Genomic DNA, 23,659 nt, shown 5'->3' with positions numbered 1-23,659 from the left:
CTGAGATCAGCTGACATGTGCCGCTAACAGCCGTGTGAGGAATCGCGATCCTCCCATGGCTGTTAACCCATTAAATGTCAGCGGCATTTAACATGCATTTCCGGCAATTGCGCCGGAAATCCACCCACTGGTGACCCCCCCCCTCCCCCCCCCCCCCCCGTCACATGATCGATGACAACCAGAGATCTGGCAGGTCAGTTTTAGCATTTAGTGAACCTAGTAAAAAAGCAAACCAAAAAAAACCCACTGTGGGATTGCACTTTTTTTTTTTTTTTGCAATTTCACCGCACTTTGAATTTTGTTTCCTGTTTTCCAGTACATGATATGGTAAAACCAATGGTGTCGTTCAAAAGTACAACTTGTCCCGCAAAAAAAAAAGTCCTCACATGGCCATATTGATTGAAAAATAAAAAAAGTTATGGCTCTGGGAAGAAGGGGAGTGAAAAACGAAAGCACAAAACTACCTCCGGTCATGAAGGGGTTAAAATCAGACAGGGCAAAATCTGCACAGTGACGATCGTGATTATTCCTGTATCTGTGAATTTTAGGCTCTTCCAAGGTTTCTCCTAATTTTTCTCTATTGGTGGATCATGTTTTATAAAACAGTTTTTTTTTTTTTTTTTTTTTTTGCTGAACCCTTCACCGATCATGGGACATAGTACGTTGAGTATACATGTAGGTAGCAGGCTCAGGGGCTGAGCTCGCCCCCCACCGTACCTAGCAGATGCTGTCTGTGTTACACAGCCGCCATCTACCCTAATCCGATCAGGAAGAGTTGACTGGGCTTCATAAGAGAACATTATTTTTTCTGTTGTGTAGTATTGCAGTATATAACATAAGTGATCAAACAGATTCAAGTCCCCTATAAAGACTTTAAAAAAAAAAAAGGGGAAGCGTGTGAAAACAAAAATTTGGTGGTTGGGAGGGGTTAAAATCTGTTTTCTGTATACTGCGCCTGTGGTCCCCTTCATCGCTGACGACAAGCCCTGATGTTACAGTAGTCACTTCCATCTTCTGGGTTCTGTTCTGTTAATCGCTCGCTCCTCTGGGGTGCACAGATTTTCGTTGCTTACAATGTTCCATAATTTTCTGTTTGCTCCATAAATCGGTTGATTACAGCCATTTTTTATATATGGCTACAGCCCCCCTTCCCCCGGACCACCAGGATTCTGCTGAACCAAACTTCGATTGCTGTAGGTTTCTCTGGTCATCTGAGTTCAGTTCGGTAGAAAAATGGAAATTCGGGATAGAGGCTGAAATGCAAAAGTTAAAATGCGGCAAAAAAAAAAAGATAAATGCGATAAAATTGGGACTTTGGTCATTTCTTCTTGGCAGCTTTTCCTTTTGCTTCCAGCTCCACTTCTACCGGATAGTGATCGCTCACGTTCAACGCCTGCAAACAAAAATGAGGACAGCGGAGGATTTATGCATTAGTTTTACAATTATTGCCCTTCCCCGCAGGCTTTAGCGGGCACCTGCTCTTATACGGTTTTATTAAATTCTCTTATTCCTCCCTATGACATAAGATTTCTGGAGAACTTTCTTTGTATCATTCCTGTTATAGCTCCTGGAAATGTACAAAGAAATTGACAACCGGGTGTCGCCATTACCCTCATCACCAAGGATCAATTCCTACTTTAATAATCCCTGCCAAACTTGTGCAGATAATATGAGCAAATACGGTACCTCCAATTAGAAATGTTTTATAGTTCTTCTAATTAGCTGTGTTGCTTACCCTATGTGCAGGGCATTGCAGTAGCTTGGGTATCCACGGTTATGACCACTCGTACAGTAACAGTTGCTAGTGGTTGTAACCGTGGATACCTAAGCAACTACAATGCCCTGCACATGAGGTAAGCGACATAGCGAATCAGAAGAACTATACTACATTTCTTCGTGGAGATTTTTGCTAATATTATTATTACACCTACTATATATTGGGGTGGAAATATCTCTTCAAGCTCACCTCCTCATCAGTCAGTTTATATTCTTCCTGGAAGTTGAAGGGCTTGGCTGAATTCGGGACGATATGCTGGAACAGGTCATCGTGAACGACTATCCTAAAGACGAAAAAAATAAAGATGCTTTTTCTACGAGAATCTTTACCTTCTCTTGCCACCTTCATTTATAATACCTGGGCAGCTCAACTTTTGTAAAACTCAAGGCTGCCCTTCGATAAAGTATCTTTTGGATAAACTACTTCCCTCTTTTTGCAGATGACCGTCTCGAATTTGCCAAGATTCTATAAAAACAAAAGTGCAAATTCGGGCCCTCTGTTTCTGGAGGCCTTGTGCCTTTGCCGGCATGCATTTCCAGTTATATCTCACATTATAGCTGTCTGGGGGGCATTAAAGGACTCCTGGCCAGTCCGAAATCATATGGATAACTGGATGCAGTCCACCGCTAAACAATCATAAAAAGTATCCAGCGGGGATTATAAGCTTTGTACGTACCGGTCGTATGAGCAGTCCGTCGTATTGGTGGCCGTAGTGTCTTTGTCATCGGCAATCAACCAGTGGAAGCTTTTATCCGTCCTCAGTCTTATCGTTTTCATTTTTTTGCCCGAAACGTATGCCCCATCGGCATTGAAATCTCCCAGGAACATAATATTCTATATAGTGAAAAGATTTTTTATTAATGCACGAAAGTTAAAGCTTATTAATTAGAGAGAAAAAAAAGTGCCGTATGTGTGAATAATAAAACTTTGTAAGATGTTAACCTTCCTGCTGCCTGTGTATAAACTTTGGTCCAGCATTTAAAAAAAAAAACTGTCACCATGTAGCCCAAGCCTTAAAGTGACTTCCTAATCCAAAATATACAGTTGACTTTCTGTTAGTAAGTAAGTTAGAATAGCTGCAGAAGTTTGGAAATGTTGCTTGATATATTTATAGAGAAAGTTAGAACCATTTTCTAATCACTTCCTGTTGTCCTTTTTTCAAAATGGCCACCACATCTAAACCAAAAAAATGCAAATATCTCTAAAAGAGAATGAAACTTAATTACCAAATTTTGGCTGATTCTCCAGTAACTGATTTACTATTATGTGGCCAATTTTACGCAATAGTTCTAAATCCCCTTTAAATATTTCCTGCCACTAAGAAATGTGATTGCGAGCTCTTCTCGCCAAATAATGAATCCAGACCCTCATATCATAGGTTAAGACTGTAACATAAAAAACATGGTAATGGTGACAGTGTTCCATCACCTTAGTCTCCCACTTCTTTTTAACATCAAGATAGACATCATACAGCTCATCGATCTCCTGGACGGAGTCTTTGGGGGTTGTGTGCACCGGGATAAGGACGAAATCCTTCACAGCTGGAAAGCAAATACATTTTTGTCTTAACTGCGTAGTATTAAAAATGCACAGAGATGAGGCGTGCATAGGGCGCCAGTCACAGAGGTACGTCTGGTGCAGTCGGGCTCTTTATTGTTGGTTGTGTGACCTGGGGTGTCTGTCCTTGTGGGGTGCACTTCTATAGTTCTGGGCAGCCTGCCTGATCTAATAGTATCAATAGACTGTAAGCCAGACACTGTGTATCACAAGTACCTGTGTGACTGGTGTCCTATGCAGGCCCCATCTTTGTGCATTGCTTATTCTAGGCAACCACCCCCTCCATGAATTGGTAGGTTTGTGAGTGGTTACATCATTTCATTGCATCATTTGTGCACTGTGGAGAGTCGGTGCACCGGAGACGGGAGCCAGAGGCAGAGCGTCGGGCGAACAGGAACGAGGTGACTGTGGTGTTTTTTTTTTTTGTTTGTTTTTTTCATGTGTATGGGATATTTGTACATACATAGGAGTCTATGTGGGGGTTCAAACTGTATAGGGGGCTGATGTGTGTGTAGGGGGGCTGTGTGTGGGAGCTCAGGCGGTGTATAGGGGGGCTGTGTGTGATGGCTCAGGCGATGTATAGGGTGTGTGTGTGTGAGGACTCGTGAGGTGTGTGGGGAGGGCTCAGGTAGTGTATAAGGAGGCTGTGTGTGGGGGCTCATGAGGTGTATAGGGGGACTGTGTGTGTGTAGGGTTCATGTGGTTTATAGGTGGGCATTAGCATGCTTAATTCGTCTCAGTCTTAAGTGATACAATTATTATAAAATAATATATTAATACTGAGAAGAACTAATTTCATCCTATTGGTTCGGCTCTCCGCAACAGTCACGGCATCTCATGTGGCCCCTTGGGAAAATTAATAGCCCACCGACCCCTGCACTGAGAGGTTATTCCTGTCATCATACATGGATATTTTCAGATTGCATTTTTTCAATTTACTGCTCACTAAAATTTGCAGCCATTCTATATATTAACACTTTTCCAGGACGTCCCTCCTGACAGCACCACCAGGAGGTTGTCCTTCTTATCCTTGATAGGGACAGGAAACACAGAAGAGGTTAAATAGCCCCTCCCCACCTCCACCCCTCAGTGTTTTTCCTGTCCCTATCAGGGACAGACGCAGAGGAGCGATGGCACGGCTTACCGTGCTGAAGATCCACGTAACCGGTCGAGCAGGGCTCCCGGAGCAGTCTCATCCCTCTCCCGAGGGCTCTGAGCAGGCGGTGCAGGGCGCCGCATAATTGCGCTGATACCGCTGGAGGTCCCTCAGCGCCGGTCGAGCTGTGCTCCCGACTTCGGTGCATCCCTCTTCAGAGGGCTCTGCACCTTTTTGCTGCACCCGGATACCGGCGGTGATTCTCCCAACCCACGCCGGAGAGCGCGCTGGGTTGGGCCTGCGGGGGGCGTGCCGCGTCATCAGAGCGCGCCGCGTCGTCAGGGGTGCCGCGTCATCAGAGCGCGCCGCGTCTCTGGCGTGCCGCGTCACCGAGGCGACGCACTGGCGTGTGTGCCGCGTCTCTGGGGCGCGCCGCTGCAGCGACGCTGTAACCACCAATGGGAACTTCCGGTGGCGTTCCCGGGCAGCTCGGGGGACGCCGGAAGCAGGCGTCAGGCTGTATTATAACAGCTGAAGAAAAGAATCCCCGCCCAGCAGCAGTGGGCGTCAGAGACCCGCAGTAATCACCGGCAGCTGAGCTCGGAAGGAGGACGAATCAGATGTTTTGAAGACAGGTGAGAGCCCTATTTAATCAGAAACATCTGACTGCACACTGTTCCTAGAGAAATGGAGAGTGCAGATCGTCAGGAAACCCTGTCCTCAGAGCTCGCCCCCGATCATGTAAGTTATACAAAGGGGGTCTGTATCACATATCATAACACAAGCTATAGGGCCTCTCTATGTCTATTGCAGGATAAGGGGATGTCCAACCGCCCAGCATCAGGCCAAAAGCGCAGGACAAAATGCCCTCTATGCTCCAGCAGGCTACCAGAGGGGCATAGCAAGAAAGTATGTGATAAATGCATGGCAGGACTTCTTAAAGGAGAACAGACTTCCCTCCTGGATAGTATTAAAACTATGATCAGGGAAGAAGTACAGTCCACAGTATCAGCGCTGTTGCCAGTCGATTCTCCCCGCCCTAAGAGACCTAGGTGGGAGCAGGATCTTAGTTCAGAAGAAGGGGAGCTTTCAGCCTACTCCGTATCCGATTCCATGGAGGGAGAACGCTCTTCAAATATCCTCACAGAGGAAAAGAAGAGATATCTATTTTCTTCTGAACACACTGAGACACTACTACAGGCCGTCAGAGATACCATGAGAGTAGAGGAGGCCACAGAACCCCTTACAGTCCAAGACGAAATGTTTGGGGGGCTCAGAGCTCGTAGAAGCAGAGTGTTTCCCGTAAATCGTCATATTCAAGAAATGATCTTAGAAGAATGGGGCGATGTAGGGAAAAAACTGATAGTCCCAAGAGATTTCAAATATCGCCTGCCCTTTGATCCAGAGGAGACCAAAATCTGGGAATCTGTTCCTAAAGTGGATATACCCGTAGCCAAGGTCTCAAAAAAGACCGCCATCCCTTTTGAGGATTCCTCGGGTCTCAAGGATCCTATGGACAAAAGATCTGAAGATCTCCTCAAAAAGGCCTGGGAGGCCTCGGCTGCTGTCATGAAAACCAATATTGCGGCCACCTCAGTTGCCAGATCAATGTCCCTGTGGGTAGAGAAACTTGAGACCCAGATTAATAATAAAACGCCTAGAGACGAGATTCTAAAATCTTTACCACTCCTAAAGATGGCAACAGACTTTATGGCCGATGCCTCGGCAGAGTCAGTGCGGTTTGCTGCAAGGAACAATGCTTTATCCAATGCAGCGAGAAGAGCTCTGTGGCTCAGATCATGGTCCGGCGATACACAGTCAAAGAACAAACTGTGTTCAATACCCTTTTCTGGCCTTCACGTTTTTGGTCCAGTACTGGACGAATTGCTTGAAAAAGCAGCGGATAAGAAAAAGGGTTTCCCAGAAGAAAAACCAAAAAACACGCCGCCCTTTCGTAGGTCTCGTTTCCATCCCAGACAGGACTATAGAGGAAAAGGGAAAGGTGGAAGATGGAGCTACCCGAAAGGTGGTAGAGGCAGAGGTACCTTTCAAGACCAAAAATCAAGATCTAATAAACAATGACGCCAATCTAGTGGGGGGAAGGCTTCAGTACTTCCTACAAGGTTGGCAAAACATCTCTCAGAACCCATGGATCCTAAGTTTGATAGAACGAGGATACAAAATAGAGTTCAGCCAAACACCTCCCAAAAGATTTTGCCTAACTCAGACCCAGTCTTTATCGACTCAGCAAAGACTTCTGAAGGATATTCAGGAACTTATCCAGATAAAAGCCATCATTCCGGTACCCCATGCCCAAAGGTTCAGAGGACACTACTCGAGTCTATTCTCCATAAAAAAACCAAACGGAGAATTCCGTACGATTATAAACCTAAAACCTCTGAATCGGTCAGTTACTTACAAACGATTCAAAATGGAATCTCTCAAATCTGCAATACCTCTAATCCGGGAAGGTTCAGTAATGAGCACATTAGACCTAAAAAGTGCCTATTATCAGGTTCCCATCTCCGCCTCACACCAACAGTATCTCAGATTCGCCATAAAAGACCAGGGCCAAATCCTGCACTATCAGTTCACATGTCTACCTTTCGGCATCTCGTCTGCTCCCAGAGTATTCACCAAACTCATGGCAGAAGTGATGGCGTTCTTGAGAGAGAAAGGGATACTTACCGTCCCTCATCTAGACGACATCCTGCTCATAGCGGACTCTCCACAACAGATGGAAGAGAACTTATCAACAACTATTTCACTCCTGGAAAAGCTAGGATGGCTAATAAATTTCAAAAAGTCAAGCCTCAAACCCGAAACAAGGAAATCATTTCTTGGGGTAATCCTAGACTCAGTTCAGGAACATACGTACCTCCCACTTCACAAGCAGGAGTCATTCAAAAAAGAAATCCAAAAATTACAAAAGCAAAAGCAAACATCCATAAGGAAAGCCATGCGAGTATTGGGCTTAATGACCTCTTGTATTTCCAGCGTCCAGTGGAGCCAGTATCACTCAAGACCCCTGCAGCAAGAGATCCTCTCGCTTTGGGACGGCAGGGACGTAACCCTGGACAACAAAATACGATTATCCCTGGATACAAAAGGTTCACTGTCATGGTGGACCATAACAGGAAATCTCGGGAAAGGAAGACCCTGGAGAACATCTCCGTCGGTAAATATCACTACAGATGCAAGTCACAGCGGCTGGGGAGCACACATAGAAGGGAATTACTCCCAGGGGACTTGGCCCGTATCAGTACAAACCAGGTCTTCAAATTACAGAGAACTAAGGGCAGTCTGGGAGGCCTTAAACGCATTCCAGGGAAGGTTAAAAGACCAACATATCCGTGTCTTTTCAGACAACTCGACTACAGTAGCCTTTCTACTTCACCAGGGAGGTCCAAAGCATCGTCACTTACAGGACCTATCGAACACAATATTCTCTTGGGCAGAGCAGACCGTCAGATCAATAACGGCGATACACCTGAAAGGAACCAAAAACCAGGTAGCCGACTTCCTAAGCAGGCAGAGACTATGTCCTACAGAATGGTCCTTAAACGACCAGATCTTCCTCCAGATAACCCAACGGTGGGGCTTCCCGGAAGTAGATCTATTTGCCTCAGGGAAGAACGCAAAGACAAAAAGATTTTTCTCACTAAACCCAGGAGACAGACCATCGGGAATAGATGCGCTAGCTCAGAACTGGGACATGAAGTTGGCTTATGCTTTTCCTCCATTGGCCCTAATACCGAGAGTATTGAGGAAGATTCAGGAGAGCCAGACATCAGTTATCTTGATAGCCCCATACTGGCCCAAAAGGAGCTGGTTTCCTCTTCTAAAGAGCATGTCCTGGGAGGATCCAATCCATCTACCAGCGGTACCAGACCTTCTGTCTCAAGGGCCCCTAGTCCATCAAAACCCGGGCCTTCTACAGTTAGCGGCATGGATCCTGAAAAAGAGATCCTAAGATCAAAAGGCCTCTCAGAACCAGTCATTGCTACTATTCAAAACAGTAGGAAACCGGTAACTGCCGCAATATACAGGAAGATATGGAAAAAGTTTTGTTCTCAGAGTACAGTTCCTGTATCGGTCTCTCATGGTCCAGATATTCCAAAAATCTTAGACTTCCTCCAGTCAGGTTTCGATAAGGGACTAAGGCCTAGTACACTGAAGGTACAGATCTCGGCCCTCAGTTCCTTCTATGACTTCCAACTAGCCTCCCATCCTTGGATAGTGAGGTTCGTCAAGGCCATTCAGAGACTTAGGCCTACAATTCGCAGTTCAGTGCCTCCCTGGGACCTAAACTTAGTGCTAAATGAACTTTGTAAAGCACCTTATGAGCCATTAGGTCAGGCAGACCTGAAAGCCGTAACACTTAAAGCCCTTTTTCTAGTGGCAATAACGTCAGCACGTCGCGTTGGTGAGATCCAATCTTTCTCTATTAAACATCCATACTTAAAAGTCCAGGATGACTGTATCATCCTTAAACTAAATCCCGGGTTCCTTCCTAAAGTGGTTACAGACTTCCACAGAAGTCAAGAGATTGTTCTACCTACATTCTGCCAGAACTTCAGTAATGACAAAGAGCGATTTCTCCACGCTCTAGACGTAAAAAGAACAATTCTACACTACTTGGAGATTACAGATAGCTGGAGAATTGACTCTAACCTCTTCATCCAGATGACCGGGAAAAACCAGGGGAAAAAAGCATCCAAAGCTACTCTAGCAAGATGGATTAAATCTACCATCACGGCAGCCTATATCTCGGCAGGAAGAACTCCTCCAGAAAGTCTCAAGGCACATTCGTTGAGAGCAATCTCAGCCTCATGGGCAGAAAGCGCTGGGGCTTCTATGGACCAAATATGCAGAGCTGCAACATGGTCGAGGTCAAATACCTTTTGTAGACATTATAAGTTAGATGTAACTGTGAATCAACAGACTACATTTGGGAGGAAAGTCCTCCAGGCTGTAATCCCGCCCTAAAAAATAAAGGAGTTATTTGGTATTTCTCCTGGTGGTGCTGTCAGGAGGGACGTCCTGGAAAGTAGGAATTAGTCCTACCGGTAAGTATGTTTCCAGGAGTCCATCATGACAGCACCCCTTATATACCCTCCCTTGAGTTCCCCTCTGATATGTGATGTAAACATGGGAAGAAGGGAATTTCAATAAAATAGAGTTGCATCCATCCTGGTGTGGTACTTGGAAAATCACTGAGGGGTGGAGGTGGGGAGGGGCTATTTAACCTCTTCTGTGTTTCCTGTCCCTATCAAGGATAAGAAGGACAACCTCCTGGTGGTGCTGTCATGATGGACTCCTGGAAACATACTTACCGGTAGGACTAATTCCTACTTTCTTTTGCTTACAGCTTGTTGTTTAGGAAACTGACCACTGTTGCTGTCTAGTTGTATGCCCTTAAAGGGGTTGTTTACTTTAGGGGACGTTTTTTTTTTTTTTTTTTTTTCCTTAAGTGCATGTAATCGGGGATAAAAATAATTTTTGCAATTAATTAAAAATTGTAAAGGAAACTTATTTGCCTTCAATAGCTGCTGTGTTGTACTGTCTATTGCTGGCTGCAGAATGAGTTAACTGCATCTGTCAGTTGGCCCCCTATGAGGCATGATGGAAGTTGTTTTATCTTTTTCTGAGCTCCTCACAGTTGATTTATGACCACAGACCACATCAAAGTTGAATGTACAGGAACACAAACAGCCTGAAAAAGCCAAACGGTGCAACATTTCTTATAAAAGCCAATAGCAAAAATTGTTTTACCTCCTAAATACGTGCATTTAAGTAAAAAAAATATTGTCCCCAAAAGTCCCCTTTAAGAGGTTTACTGGCATGTCAACCGCCCCTTTGATTCCCTCCCCCACTCAGGTCACTAGCTTCTGACTAGTTGTGACATTTTTCGGACATTTTTCATACCTGTCTTTTTGGATTCAAATCTGAGAATAAAAGGTTCTCTTGCAAACGAATCCTCGTCCCCCTCCTGCATGTCCTCATACTGGTACTGCTCCTTCACCGACACCAAGTCACCCCTGCAACACACACACGGATGATACTGAGACAAGTAGGGACTGCTGTAGGGATTACGGTGCCAAATCATTGGACTGACATGCAATACCAGACACAACCCATAGACAAGGGAGGCGCTGTTCTATATATATATATATATATATATATATATATATATATATATATATATTCACAACCCCTTCAAATTCAGAAAAGATTTTTAGAAATATTGACTTTGTGTGACCAGCTGCTGTAACAAACATGCATTACCTGAAGATAAAGAGGTATTGCTCCTTGTAGTCATTTCTTCCCAAAGGTTTGCTTATTATGTATGTATACGATACACCATCCGCACATGTGCTGGACAGAGGAAATTGGGAAGAAAAAAAGATTAATTTTACACAATGTTTTCAGAACAAGGACAATTCCTTAAAAGTTTTTATTAGAATTACAGGGCAGACATTTTGGGCCCTGTTTCCCATAGCAACCAATCAGAGCTCAAGTTTCATTTCAAAAAGCTCTCTGGAAAAATGAAAGCTGCTCTGTGATTGGTTGCCATGGGCAACACAACCAATGTCTTTGTTATGGTCAGGCCTAAGGCCTATTCACCTTGCAATCTTAAGACTATAGATAGTGGCAGCGGTCCTGATTATGGTGGGACCAAAGCAGGGTGAAGTTACACTTTAAAGGGGGAGTCATTGTCGTTTGTGAGCAGTGAGGGGAATAACTTATAATGCCCTGTGGTTTGCGGCAATGCTTGTATGTACGTATTGTGTATGTGTGTGTGTATATATATATATATATATATATATATATATATATATATATATATATATATATATATATATATATCTCAGACCGCAGCGCCATTTACCTATTTAACTCATCCACAAGTTTTTTTGCTGCTTTCTCCTTCGCATCAAAGACTTCCAGTAGCACGATGATGTCGTAGCGTGACACAATCTACAAGAGGAGCAAACATGAAGCGTAATCCGTGCCCTCCATTATCTTATTTTAAAATGACATACAAATCCAATTAATCACCTTTTTCTGCCAAATAGGATATAATACAGTACTGTGCAAAAGTTTTAAACAGGTGTGGAAAAAAAATAGCTGGAAAGTAAGAATGCGATAAATCACATGAATATGTGGTGCGATCGCCCTTCATCTTCAAAACAGCAGATAAACCACTCGCACATATTACACCTTATTTTGTTATTATCCTGCGATCTCTCAGGACTTACAGTACATAGATGCTCATGGCAACCCATGGGCACTCCGCGATCGTGCCATTTGGAGGTGACGGGCGCCCGAACAGTCGCCCCACCCTGCCCAACTTAAAAGGGGTCGTCCGGTCACAACAGTGATGACCTATCCTCAATATGTTAATGCCGTTCTGCAGTATCCGGCAGCGGCTGCTACATATTGAGTGCAGCAGCTCCTTACAAAGTGTTTACACCCGGCAGAACTAATAACAGATGGTGAGTGTGGGTGCTGGTATAGATCATCAATATGATAGAATTGGACAACCCCTTTAAGCTCTTCACCACCTTGTGATTTTCCATTTTTGCAATTTTGTTTTTTGCTCCCCTTCTTCCCAGAGACATAACTTTTTATTTTTCCGTCAATACGGCAACGGCACCATTTATTTTACCATATAGTGTATGGGGAAAAAAAATTCCAAGTCCGGTGAAATTGCAAAAAAAAAAAAAAAAGTGCAATTCCACATTTGTTTCTTTTTTCCCCATGTTAAGTAAATGGTAAAACTAACGTGGCACTGGCAATATGATTCTCCAGGTCATTACGAGTTCGCAGATACCAAACATGTATAGGTTCTCTTTTTATTGAAGTGGTGAAAAAAAATCCAAAGTTTGTAAGAAAAGAAAATGGCGCCATTTTCCAAGACCCCTGGCGTCTCCGTTTTTCAGGATTTAGGGCTGGGTGAGGGCTTATTTTGTGAGTGCTGCGCTGACGTTTTTTATTAATACCATTTTGGGGTAGATACGATGCTTTTATCGCTTTTTATTGCAATGTTGCGGTGACCAAAAAATGTAATTCTGCCTTGTTGATTTTTTTTCTCGTTATGCCGTTTACTGATCAGTTTAATTTACTTTCTATTTTGTTAGGTCAGGTTTTTCTGAATGCAGAGATGCCAAACGTGTATTTTTTATTGTTTTATTTTGAATGGGGAGGTGATTTGAACTTTTTTATTTTTTAATATTTTTTAAAACACTTTTTTTTCTACTTTTCACTTGCTTCAATAGTTTCCTTAGGAGACTTAAATTGCAACCTTCCGATCGCTTGTGCTACACGTAGCGGGGCTTTAACGCTATGTACAGTAGAAATCACGATTTTTAAACACTGGCCCCAGGCTGGAGTTAATAGGCGATCTGCAATGACAGGCACAGGGGTCTTCTGCAGACCCCCTGCTTTCATAACAACCCATCGGCACCCTGTGATTATGTGACAGTGACACAGATGGGCTTGTGTTATGATGCGCATCAGTTTTGCGGGAGTTAATTGCTGCTGTCGGTGAGTGACAGCGGCATTTAACATGTTATCAGCCGCGGGTGGATCGAGATTCCACCCGCGGCTGTTAGAGGCGCATAACAGCTGATCAAATCAGCTGTCATGTGCCTGGAAAGATATGTGCTCTAGCGCTGATGGAGATGACCTTGGACGGACCTATACAAGGTTGTAAAGGGGTTAAATGCTCCTGGCAGTGATTGAGAACTGCATTTTGGTGGGTTCACAGCAGCGATCGTAGCTTAGATTGCTGCAGTTAAAGGCAGGTTCTCAGCTCCTGAGCCTGCACCATATACCCTCACTCTCCCAATGAGAAAGGGAAAGTGACAATACTGATATTTAATGTAGACTTAAGATTTAAAGGGGTTTTGTGCTTAGGACAATCAACAGTAATCTGCAAGGAGAACTGGCAGAGGCAGCAAGTCTTCAATTTCCCTGCAGCAGCCCTACAGTGGAAATGTATCGTTACCCAGCTCTTATCTTTTCAAGTAATCGATTAATATTTTGGGTCCTGCCATCCTGTGAGTAGCACAATACCCAGTACATCAGACCTCCATTGCCAGTGCATATCCTTACTTATCCCCTGTGCACCCACCTTGGTAATGTGTGAGAACACTTTGGAGTTGGTGCATTTCTTCAGCCCAAACCTGCGGGCGTTGAACGAGGCAATCTTCATTGCTTTACACCGGCTGCTCGGAAAAAGATGAAGACAAGACATTGTCCTGGTGAAAACCACAGTCTCAGCTGAAAAGTTTCCACTTCCTTCTGCAAGATACTGAGTTTAAGGGGTTGTACAAGATTGAGAAAAACATGGCTGCTTTCTGCTTGTAACAGTGCCTCGCCCGATCATTGCTTGTGTCTGATATTGCAGTTCAGCTTCATTGAAATAAATAAGACTAAGCTGCAATACTATTTGCAACCTGTGGACAGGTGTGGCACTGTTTTAGGAGGAAAGCCTGTTTTTTTTAATAATATACATCCCTAACACAGCGCTTCTCTTCCCCGTGTGGTTGGGTCTGGCAGTAGATTGAAAATGGTATCCGGCACCGTCAGAGATGAGCAGTGCCAGTGACGATGTGACCCCACAAACCTGCTGAGACATGGGAACGGTTGTGCATGTGTACTGTTCAGACCATGCATGTTACGTGCCAACTGTATACACCTCTCAGAAGGTCTTAAGATCTTCATCAGCACTGATCAATCCCTTTAAGCAGAGCTGCAGTACCAGACACAACCTCATAGGAGAGATTGGCGCTGCAGTTTTGAGAGACGATTGAGATCCAAACATGGCTTGGAAACATTAAAACTTTACAGTAATGGATCATAACGAGCCGGCAATACCAGACACAGCCTGTGGTCAGGAGTGGTGCTATTTCCTAATAAAAGAGCAGCCATATTTTGCTCATCTTGTAACTGCAAATGTGGCATCAAATTATAAAACCCCATTCAGACAGGTAAAGTATAAACGTACCGTCCTGCTGCGATGGTGACTAGTGCATAATATAATATTAGCTACTTTTTAGATCACGGTTTATTGGAAATGATAGAATCGTTTCCTCTTTACCTCTTGGTGTCTATTTTTTTGTAAAGAAGTCATAAAACAGGTCATTACAGATCATGGAATGTGAAGAATTTTCTGCAATACCATGGAGCGATGGAGTTATTGTTATGTGGAAACGCAGCGATGAAGAGTCTGAAGCAACACAAGAAACCACAGCAAAGTGTTACAGGCTCGCAGCAGATACTGGAAAGACGTAATAGAAACCTCTCGCTTCGGAAGACCCGGCATGTTTGTGCTTTAAACAGATATAGATCAGTGTGTAATACCTAATTTCACCTATTGGTGGTGCTGCAGAGAAAAAAAAACATGAATGATCGCTGAGGGTTCCAGCAGCGGGAAACACTGTGATAATATTGTCTGTGGACCTCTATAGCAAAATCAGTAAGAAAAGCATAACCTATCAGGCAAGGGTGCCCACCACTTTATTCTAGCCCTTTTTTTGTGATTCGGATGGGGGGGTCTTGCTAGTCAAACCTCCAATGAACAGCAAGTTACTAGCTATCCTTATAACTTGGCAAGTTGAGACATTTATTTATGGGCACCCACTCTTGACACCCCCACTGGTCAACTGTTTGAAGGGGCCATGGCGTTCATTTACAGTGCCTTGAAAAAGTATTCATACCCCGTGAAGTTTTCCACATTTTCTTCTGTTACACCCACAAACTTATATGTATTTTATTAAGATTTTATGTGATACCAACACAAAATAGCAAGTATTTGTGAACTGTGAAGGAAATGATACAAGGTTTTCTAAATGATTTGAAAAATATAAATCTGAAAAGTGTGATATACATTTCTATTCAGTCCCCTGTAGTCTGATATCCCTAAATAAAATCCTGAGTGACCAATCGCCTCCAGAAGTCACATAATTAGTACATTGTGTCCTCCTGTGTGTAATTTATTTTCCGTATAATTACAGCTGTTCTGTGAAGGCCTCAGAGATTTGTTTGCGAGTATTAGGGATCAAACAGCATCATGAAAACCAAGGTACACACCAGACAGGTCAGGGATAAAGTTGTGGATAAAAGTAAAGCAGGGTTAGACAAACTGCATCATGAAAAGCAAGGTACACACCAGACAGGTCAGGGATAAAGTTGTGGATAAAAGTAAAGCAGGGTTAGTCAAACTGCATCATGAAAACCAAGGTACACACCAGACAGGTCAGGGATAAAGTAGTGGATAAAAGTAAAGCAGGGTTAGTCAAACTGCATCATGAAAACCAAGGTACACACCAGACAGGTCAGGGATAAAGTTGTGGATAAAAGTAAAGCAGGGTTAGACAAACTGCATCATGAAAACCAAGGTACACACCAGACAGGTCAGGGATAAAGTTGTTGATAAAAGTAAAGCAGGGTTAGACAAACTGCATCATGAAAACGAAAGGTACACACCAGACATGTCAGGGATAAAGTTGTGGATAAAAGTAAAGCAGGGTTAGTCAAACTGCATCATGAAAACCAAGGTACACACCAGACAGGTCAGGGATAAAGTTGTGGATAAAAGTAAAGCAGGTTTAGGCTATAAAAAAAATAGCCTAAGCTCTGAACTTCTCACGGAGCACTGTTCAATCCATCATCCAAAAATGGAAGGAGTATGGAACAACTGCAAACCTACCAAGACATGTGCTGCCACCTAACTTGGCATCCCAAGCAAGGAGAGCACTAAAAGTGAGAAGTCTACAAGAGGCCCATGGTCAGTGTGGAGGAGCTGTAGAGATCTGCAGCTGAGGTGGGAGAATCTGTCCACAGGACAACCATTAGCAAAATGCTCAGCAAATATGGTCTTTACGGAAGAGTGGCAAGAAGAAAGACATTTTTGAAGCCAATCATAATAAGCCCCATTTGTAGTTTGCAGAAAGTCATGTAGTTGTCACAGCGAGCATATGGTGCTCTGGTCAGATGAGACCAAAGTAGAACTTTTTGGGATAAATGCAAAATGCTATATGTGGCAGAAAACTAACATTGCACATCACATGAAAACACCATCCGCACCGTCACACATGGTGGAGGCAGCATCTTGCAGTGGGGAGGCCTTTCTTCAGCAGTGACAGGGAAGCTGGTCAGATGGAAAGAGCTAAATACAATGCAATCCTGGAGGAAAAACTGTAAGGGTATGTGTCCACCTTCAGGATGGCCGGCGGTTTGGAGGGAGCGGCAAACCCGCTCCGCCCTAAGCCCTGCTCCCTTCTGTGACGCGATGATGCCGGATGTGTTCATTGTACACATCCGGCATCATCGCACCCCACACATAGGGCCCTGTGATTTACCTTGCGGCGGGGCAGCGTCGCCGCATAGTTACACAGTAACTGCTGCGATCTTAAAAGACGCGCCGCATTTCCGGAATCGCAGGGCCGACGGATGCGTGTTACCACGCATAGTGGAGACGGGATTTCATAAAATCTCCTCCACTATGCTGTAACATCTGGACGCTGCGTGTCCGGAATGCCCTTTTACTCACTTCATACATGATTATTTCTACAACTTTTAATATGTTTTGGGTTTTTATTCCTCAATATTTGGCAGATATTTGTCAACGAGAACATTCTTGTTTACATCCAGAAGCAGCAAGACAGGATAGATCCGATACTGCTCACACAAGACATTGCTACAATTGTATCCACTTATAAGCTAAATCCGTCTGCAGATACACATGTACGCAGAGCTGTTTGCTCCAATGTATCAGACAAGTGTTGCTCACATAGCATTGTCTAGACTGGATACAGGTATTTCCACTTCCAGCTGTATAAGGTGGGTTGTATATGTTCTCATTCAGTGACAGAAAGAATAAAAAAGTCTTGAAAATTGTGAGAAATTAAAAAATTATATTTTAGAAATTTGTCAAACATTTAATTTCTATAGGGATTAATCCTTATCTATGAAAAAATGAAAACCACTTTAAGAAGATGTGCAAGAGCGCAGCAGCTGCTAAGGAAAAGGGATGCTGTAATATATACAGTAAAAACTGTAGGGGGCGCTATTTCTTGACATTCTTTTGTTATTATGTATGCTTATGTATGCTTATTCCACAGCAATTTACAGACATCATCACTGTCCCCATTGGGGCTCACAATCTACCTTCCCTATTAGGGTTGAGCGACCTTTAGTTTTTTAGGGTCGAGTCGGGTTTTGTGAAACCCGACTGTCTTAAAAGTCGAGTCGAGTGAAATCGGCCGACCACCGTGAAAAGTCGGGTTTCGGCCGAAACACGAAACCCAATGAAGGAATTTAATTTTTTTTTTTTTCTCTCTCTCTCTCTCTCTCTCCCCACAGAAAATTTCGTATTGCGCATTCCAAATCCCTACTGCGCACAAGCGATAACATGACGATAGGCGTTCACTCCCCTAAGACCTATGTCATCACTCTGCCCACGCTCATTCATTGGCTGAAAAAATGGCGCTAAACGCGTCATACGAAACGCGACTTTGCCGCCAAGATCGCGTACCGCATGGCCGACCCCGCACAGGGATCGGGTCGGGTTTCATGAGACGCCGACTTTGCCAAAAGTCGGCGACTTATGAAAATGCACGACCCGTTTCGCTCAACCCTATTCCCTATCAGTATGTCTTTGGAGTGTGGGAGGAAACCGGAGAAACCCACACAAACACGGGGAGAACATACAAACTCCTTGCATATGTTGTATAGGGTGGGATTTGAACACAGGACCCCAGCGCTGCAAAGTGCTAACCACTGAGCCACCATGCTGCCCTCTCTTTAGGTTCTTCTTAATATATTGATCTGGTTGGAAGCCCATAGAAGCGATAAACAGCCTCCCTCCCTGAGCCATAACTACAAATTCATTACTGGGGGTCAAATATTAACCTGTAATATAATAGTAATTTGAGCCCTACTTGCAAATTTACTTAACCCCCCTTAGTAATATCTTAACCGATGGGCATATTATGATTTGTTTCACCCCTATAATAAAAGCTATGATGGATCAGGGCTCATACTAAACTGATTCTTTCTATAAAGTGGGCGTCTTGTTAAACTTTGGGGACCCTGGTTTTAAATTAAATATAGCTTATGATTATGAATAATAATAACAATATAAATGGATGTGATGACAGCAACCTAACGACATAATAAATCTATGTATCTCCTGATTAATCTATATAAATCCTCAATATATAATAAAGTCCCGACTTACTGTTGTCTCTGGAAGGCTCCTTAAGACTTAGAGGCAGCGAGAGCAAAGTCAGATAATGCTCCTTTCTATAGAACAAACAAGAAGAACCAGATTTTTCTTTTCCTAAATAGTACAAGGTATGTGCCTATATGATATACCGCCCCTGCCCAGAAAGTCAAAACACAGTGGCAACATGAATGGAATTCGGTTAATAGCATGTAGCCACTAATTGCAATGGGTGTGTTCTTCTCCAGGACCTGATAAAGATCTGAGTGTCACAGTCTCCATTTCCCATCTTTAAAAACGGTCTGGTTTAAATCACGCATCTTGTAATGCCACAAATTATGAGAATTCTGTTTTGAGAACAAATGTTACCTATTTACAAGAATATAACTACTATAATACTGCCCCTATGTACAAGAATATAACTGCTATAATACTGCCCCCTATGTACAAGAATATAACTACTATAATACTGCCCCCTATGTACAAGAATATAACTACTATAATACTGCTCCTATGTACAAGAATATAACTACTATAATACTGCTCCCTATGTACAAGAATATAACTACTATAATACTGACCCCTATGTACAAGAATATAACTACTATAATACTGCCCCTATGTACAATAATATAACTTCTATAATACTGTTCCTATGTACAAGAATATAACTACTATAATACTGCTCCTATGTACAAGAATATAACTACTATAATACTGCTCCCTATGTACAAGAATATAACTACTATAATACTGACCCCTATGTACAAGAATATAACTACTATAATACTGCCCCTATGTACAATAATATAACTTCTATAATACTGCTCCTATGTACAAGAATATAACTACTATAATACTGCCCCTATGTACAAGAATATAACTACTATAATACTGCTCCTATGTACAAGAATATAACTACTATAATACCGCCCCTATATACAAGAATACAACTACTATAATACTGCTCCTATATACAAGAATACAACTACTATAATACTGCCCCTATATACAAGAATATAACTACTATAGTACTGCTCCTATGTACAAGAATATAACTACTATAATACTGCCCCCTATGTACAAGAATATAACTACTATAATACTGTTCCTATGTACAAGAATATAACTACCGTATTTTCCGGCGTATAAGACGACTTTTTAACCCCTGAAAATCTTCTTAAAAGTTGGGGGTCGTCTTATACGCCGGGTGTATATGGTGGGTGGGGGGGAGTGGTCCTGATGACGACGAGGGGGCGTCTCACAGGAAAGTGCGTGGAGTATCCCCCATTACCTCATCGTAGCGCTGCAGCGTGGGGTCTCTGTGCTGGGAGCGGTGGCTGCTGCTCCTCTTTGTGCCGCGTGGGTGCTGTGCTGTGGGGCGGCGGCTCCTCTTCTGCAGTGTGGGGCCTCTGTGCTGTGGGGCGGCGGCGGCGTATTTTCATGCAGTCAGTAGGGGCTCCTCCGGCATCTCCTTAAAGCCCGGAGGCCCCGCTGGCAGCTCCATTGCTATGATGCGGTGGCCTCCGGGAAAATGGCCGCTGCTCAGATTCAGATCTCGTCTCCCGAGATCTCGGGACGAGATCTGAATCTGAGCATGCGCCGCCCCTAGCGGCCATTTTCCCGGAGGCCACCGCATTGCAGCAATGGAGCTGCCTCCGGGAAAATGGCCGCTGCTCAGATTCAGATCTCGTCTCCCGAGATCTCGGGACGAGATCTGAATCTGAGCATGCGCCGCCCCTAGCGGCCATTTTCCCGGAGGCCACCGCATTGCAGCAATGGAACTGCCTCCGGGAAAATGACCACTGCTCAGATTCAGATCTCGTCTCCCGAGATCTCGGGACGAGATCTGAATCTGAGCATGCGCCGCCCCTAGCGGCCATTTTCCCGGAGGCCACCGCATCGTAGCAATGGAGCTGCCGGCGGGGCCTCCGGGCTTTAAGAAGATGCCGGAGGAGCCCAGACTGACCGCATGAAAATACGCCGCCGCCGCCCCACAGCACAGAGGCCCAACACTGCAGAAGAGGAGCCGCCGCCCCACAGCACCCACGCGGCACAAAGAGGAGCCGCCGCTCCCAGCAGAGACCCCACGCTTCAGCGCTACGATGAGGTAATGGGGGATAGTCCACTCACACTTTCCTGTGAGACGCCCCCTCGTCGTCATCGGGACCACTCCCACCCAAAAGGCACATTAGTCACCGGCCCTATAAGACGACATACGGCGTATAAGAAGACCCCCGACTTTTAAGAAGATTTTATATTTTAACTGGAAAAGTTGGGGGGTCGTCTTATACGCCGGAAAATACGGTACTATAATACTGCGCCCTATTACAAGAATATAACTACTATAATACTGCCCCTATGTACAAGAATATAACTACTATAATACTGCTCCTATATACAAGAATATAACTACTATAATACTGCCCCTATGTACAAGAATATAACTACTATAATACTGCTCCTATGTACAAGAATATAACTACTATAATACTGCTCCTATGTACAAGAATATAACTACTATAATACTGCTCCTATGTACAAGAATATAACTACTATAATACTGCTCTTATGTACAAGAATATAACTACTATAATACTGCTCTTATGTACAAGAATATAACTACTATAATACTGCTCCTATGTACAAGAATATAACTACTATAATACTGCTCCTATGTACAAGAATATAACTACTATAATACTGCCCCTATGTACAAGAATATAACTACTATAATACTGCTCTTATGTACAAGAATATAACTACTATAATACTGCTCCTATGTACAAGAATATAACTACTATAATACTGCTCCTATGTACAAGAATATAACTACTATAATACTGCTCCTATGTACAAGAATATAACTACTATAATACTGCCCCTATGTACAAGAATATAACTACTATAATACTGCTCTTATGTACAAGAATATAACTACTATAATACTGCCCCTATGTACAAGAATATAACTACTATAATACTGCTCTTATGTACAAGAATATAACTACTATAATACTGCTCCTATGTACAAGAATATAACTACTATAATACTGCTCCTATGTACAAGAATATAACTACTATAATACTGCCCCTATGTACAAGAATATAACTACTATAATACTGCTCCCTATGTACAAGAATATAACTACTATACTGCTCCTATGTACAAGAATGTAACTGCTATAATACTGCCCCCTATGTACAAGAATATAACTACTATAATACTGCTCCTATGTACAAGAATATAACTACTATAATACTGCCCCTATGTACAAGAATATAACTACTATAATACTGCCCCCTATGTACAAGAATATAACTACTATAATACTGCTCCTATGTACAAGAATATAACTACTATAATACTGCCCCTATGTACAAGAATATAACTACTATAATACTGCTCTTATGTACAAGAATATAACTACTATAATACTGCTCCTATGTACAAGAATATAACTACTATAATACTGCTCCTATGTACAAGAATATAACTACTATAATACTGCCCCCTATGTACAAGAATATAACTACTATAATACTGCTCCTATGTACAAGAATATAACTACTATAATACTGCCCCTATGTACAAGAATATAACTACTATAATACTGCTCTTATGTACAAGAATATAACTACTATAATACTGCCCCTATGTACAAGAATATAACTACTATAATACTGCTCCTATGTACAAGAATATAACTACTATAATACTGCCCCTATGTACAAGAATATAACTACTATAATACTGCTCCTATGTACAATAATATAACTGCTATAATACTGATCCCTATGTACAAGAATATAACTACTATAATACTGCTCCTATGTACAAGACTATATCTACTATAATACTGCTCCTATGTACAACAATGTAACTACTATAATACTGCCCCTATGTACAAGAATATAACTACTATAATACTGCCTCCTATGTACAAGAATATAACTACTATAATACTGCTCCTATGTACAAGAATATAACTACTATAATACTGCTCTATGTACAAGAATATAACTACTATAATACTGCTCCTATGTACAATAATATAACTGCTATAATACTGCCCCTATGTACAAGAATATAACTGCTATAATACTGCCCTGATGGATGTGCTATATAGCAATATATATAACTTTGCATTGTGTGATGGGTTCCTGGTGGCGTTTGCTGTGTTACAGTCAGTGATGACCTTACAGTTTCTCGTTATCTCCATGGTTTTTCACATGTAGCAGAATTATCGCAGCATAAATCTGCTGTTTTACCGTCTTATCTTCCGTCTTTTCCTGCTATACTTTCTTTTGCTTGAAAATATGAAGAAGAATAAGCAGTTTCTTGAAGTCTGTATTTTCTTTTCTGACATTTATCTGTCGGCTCAGGACACGAGCTTATCAGCAGGCGCAGTATGGGCATATTGGAGTTGGGTGACAATGCTCAGGGGTCCCTGGTGGTCCCTATACACATTATGTTGATGATACATATCTGTTCTATGCTTCTATTTAATATGTCACCTTTAGGTTTTGAATAATCAGCAAAAATCTCCACTTACGGTAATATATGGAAGCTATTCTCATCTCATGTACATCTTCTACCCTGCAAGACGCAACCAGTCCTTACATGAATTAATATTAGACTAGTCTTCGCTCCCTGGGGCCATAACCAGAAATATGTCACAATGGAGGATTATCTACCCCTTGCACACAACATTGTATGGACTTGCTAGCTTAAAGGGGCTGCTCACTTTACACAGGTCCTTTTTATATGTGAGAGATGGGAGACCTCCTCATTTCTTTGTAGAATTTTGTTAAGAATCTCTGCAGTGATCCAAAGTGGACAAGCCCTTGGAAAATATATGGGTCCCTTTAAGAAAAGCCATAGTGTACCTGTTATTTTTTCAGGGCTTCGTGCGATCCTCCCGCGTCTCTGCTGAATGAATGCGCAGCTGCCTGTTATAATCACTTTAGGTTCTTTGTTCCCTACAGGTGC

At 42.8% G+C, this 23,659-nt stretch overlaps 1 protein-coding gene across 3 annotated transcripts; it reads right to left on the bottom strand.

The window, feature by feature from the left end:
• Positions 1 to 437: 437 nt before the first annotated feature.
• Positions 438 to 23,659, bottom strand: LOC143787481 (deoxyribonuclease gamma-like). Of its 3 annotated transcripts, XM_077276257.1 has the most exons (10): positions 23,557 to 23,612; positions 18,682 to 18,746; positions 13,570 to 13,663; positions 11,323 to 11,411; positions 10,719 to 10,808; positions 10,359 to 10,471; positions 3,206 to 3,318; positions 2,454 to 2,611; positions 1,967 to 2,060; positions 438 to 1,393 (listed from the first exon to the last, which is right to left on the bottom strand). In XM_077276257.1, exons 3-10 carry the CDS (start codon positions 13,648 to 13,650, stop codon positions 1,319 to 1,321), a joined length of 813 nt encoding a protein of 270 aa, XP_077132372.1. In that variant the 5' UTR covers positions 13,651 to 13,663; positions 18,682 to 18,746; positions 23,557 to 23,612; the 3' UTR covers positions 438 to 1,318. The 3 variants fall into 3 exon arrangements, with proteins under 3 accessions (XP_077132372.1, XP_077132373.1, XP_077132371.1); XM_077276258.1 differs by lacking the exon at positions 18,682 to 18,746 and having other exon boundaries at positions 23,557 to 23,659; XM_077276256.1 differs by lacking the exons at positions 18,682 to 18,746; positions 23,557 to 23,612 and having other exon boundaries at positions 13,570 to 13,707.

Source organism: Ranitomeya variabilis, chromosome 8 (genome assembly GCF_051348905.1).
Source record: "Ranitomeya variabilis isolate aRanVar5 chromosome 8, aRanVar5.hap1, whole genome shotgun sequence".
Taxonomy (NCBI): Eukaryota; Metazoa; Chordata; class Amphibia; order Anura; family Dendrobatidae; genus Ranitomeya; species Ranitomeya variabilis.
This window is presented reverse-complemented; position numbering and strand designations above follow the sequence as displayed.

Excerpts from the sequence above, each read along its gene's own strand:
- LOC143787481 (XM_077276256.1), bottom strand. The coding sequence starts at position 13,692 with ATGTCTTGTCTTCATCTTTTTCCGAGCAGCCGGTGTAAAGCAATGAAG. Across the intron at positions 11,412-13,569 it reads TGTTCTCACACATTACCAAG|ATTGTGTCACGCTACGACAT; the intron begins GTGGGTGCACAG and ends CTCCTCTTGTAG. Across the intron at positions 2,612-3,205 it reads AAAAGAAGTGGGAGACTAAG|AATATTATGTTCCTGGGAGA; the intron begins GTGATGGAACAC and ends TTCACTATATAG.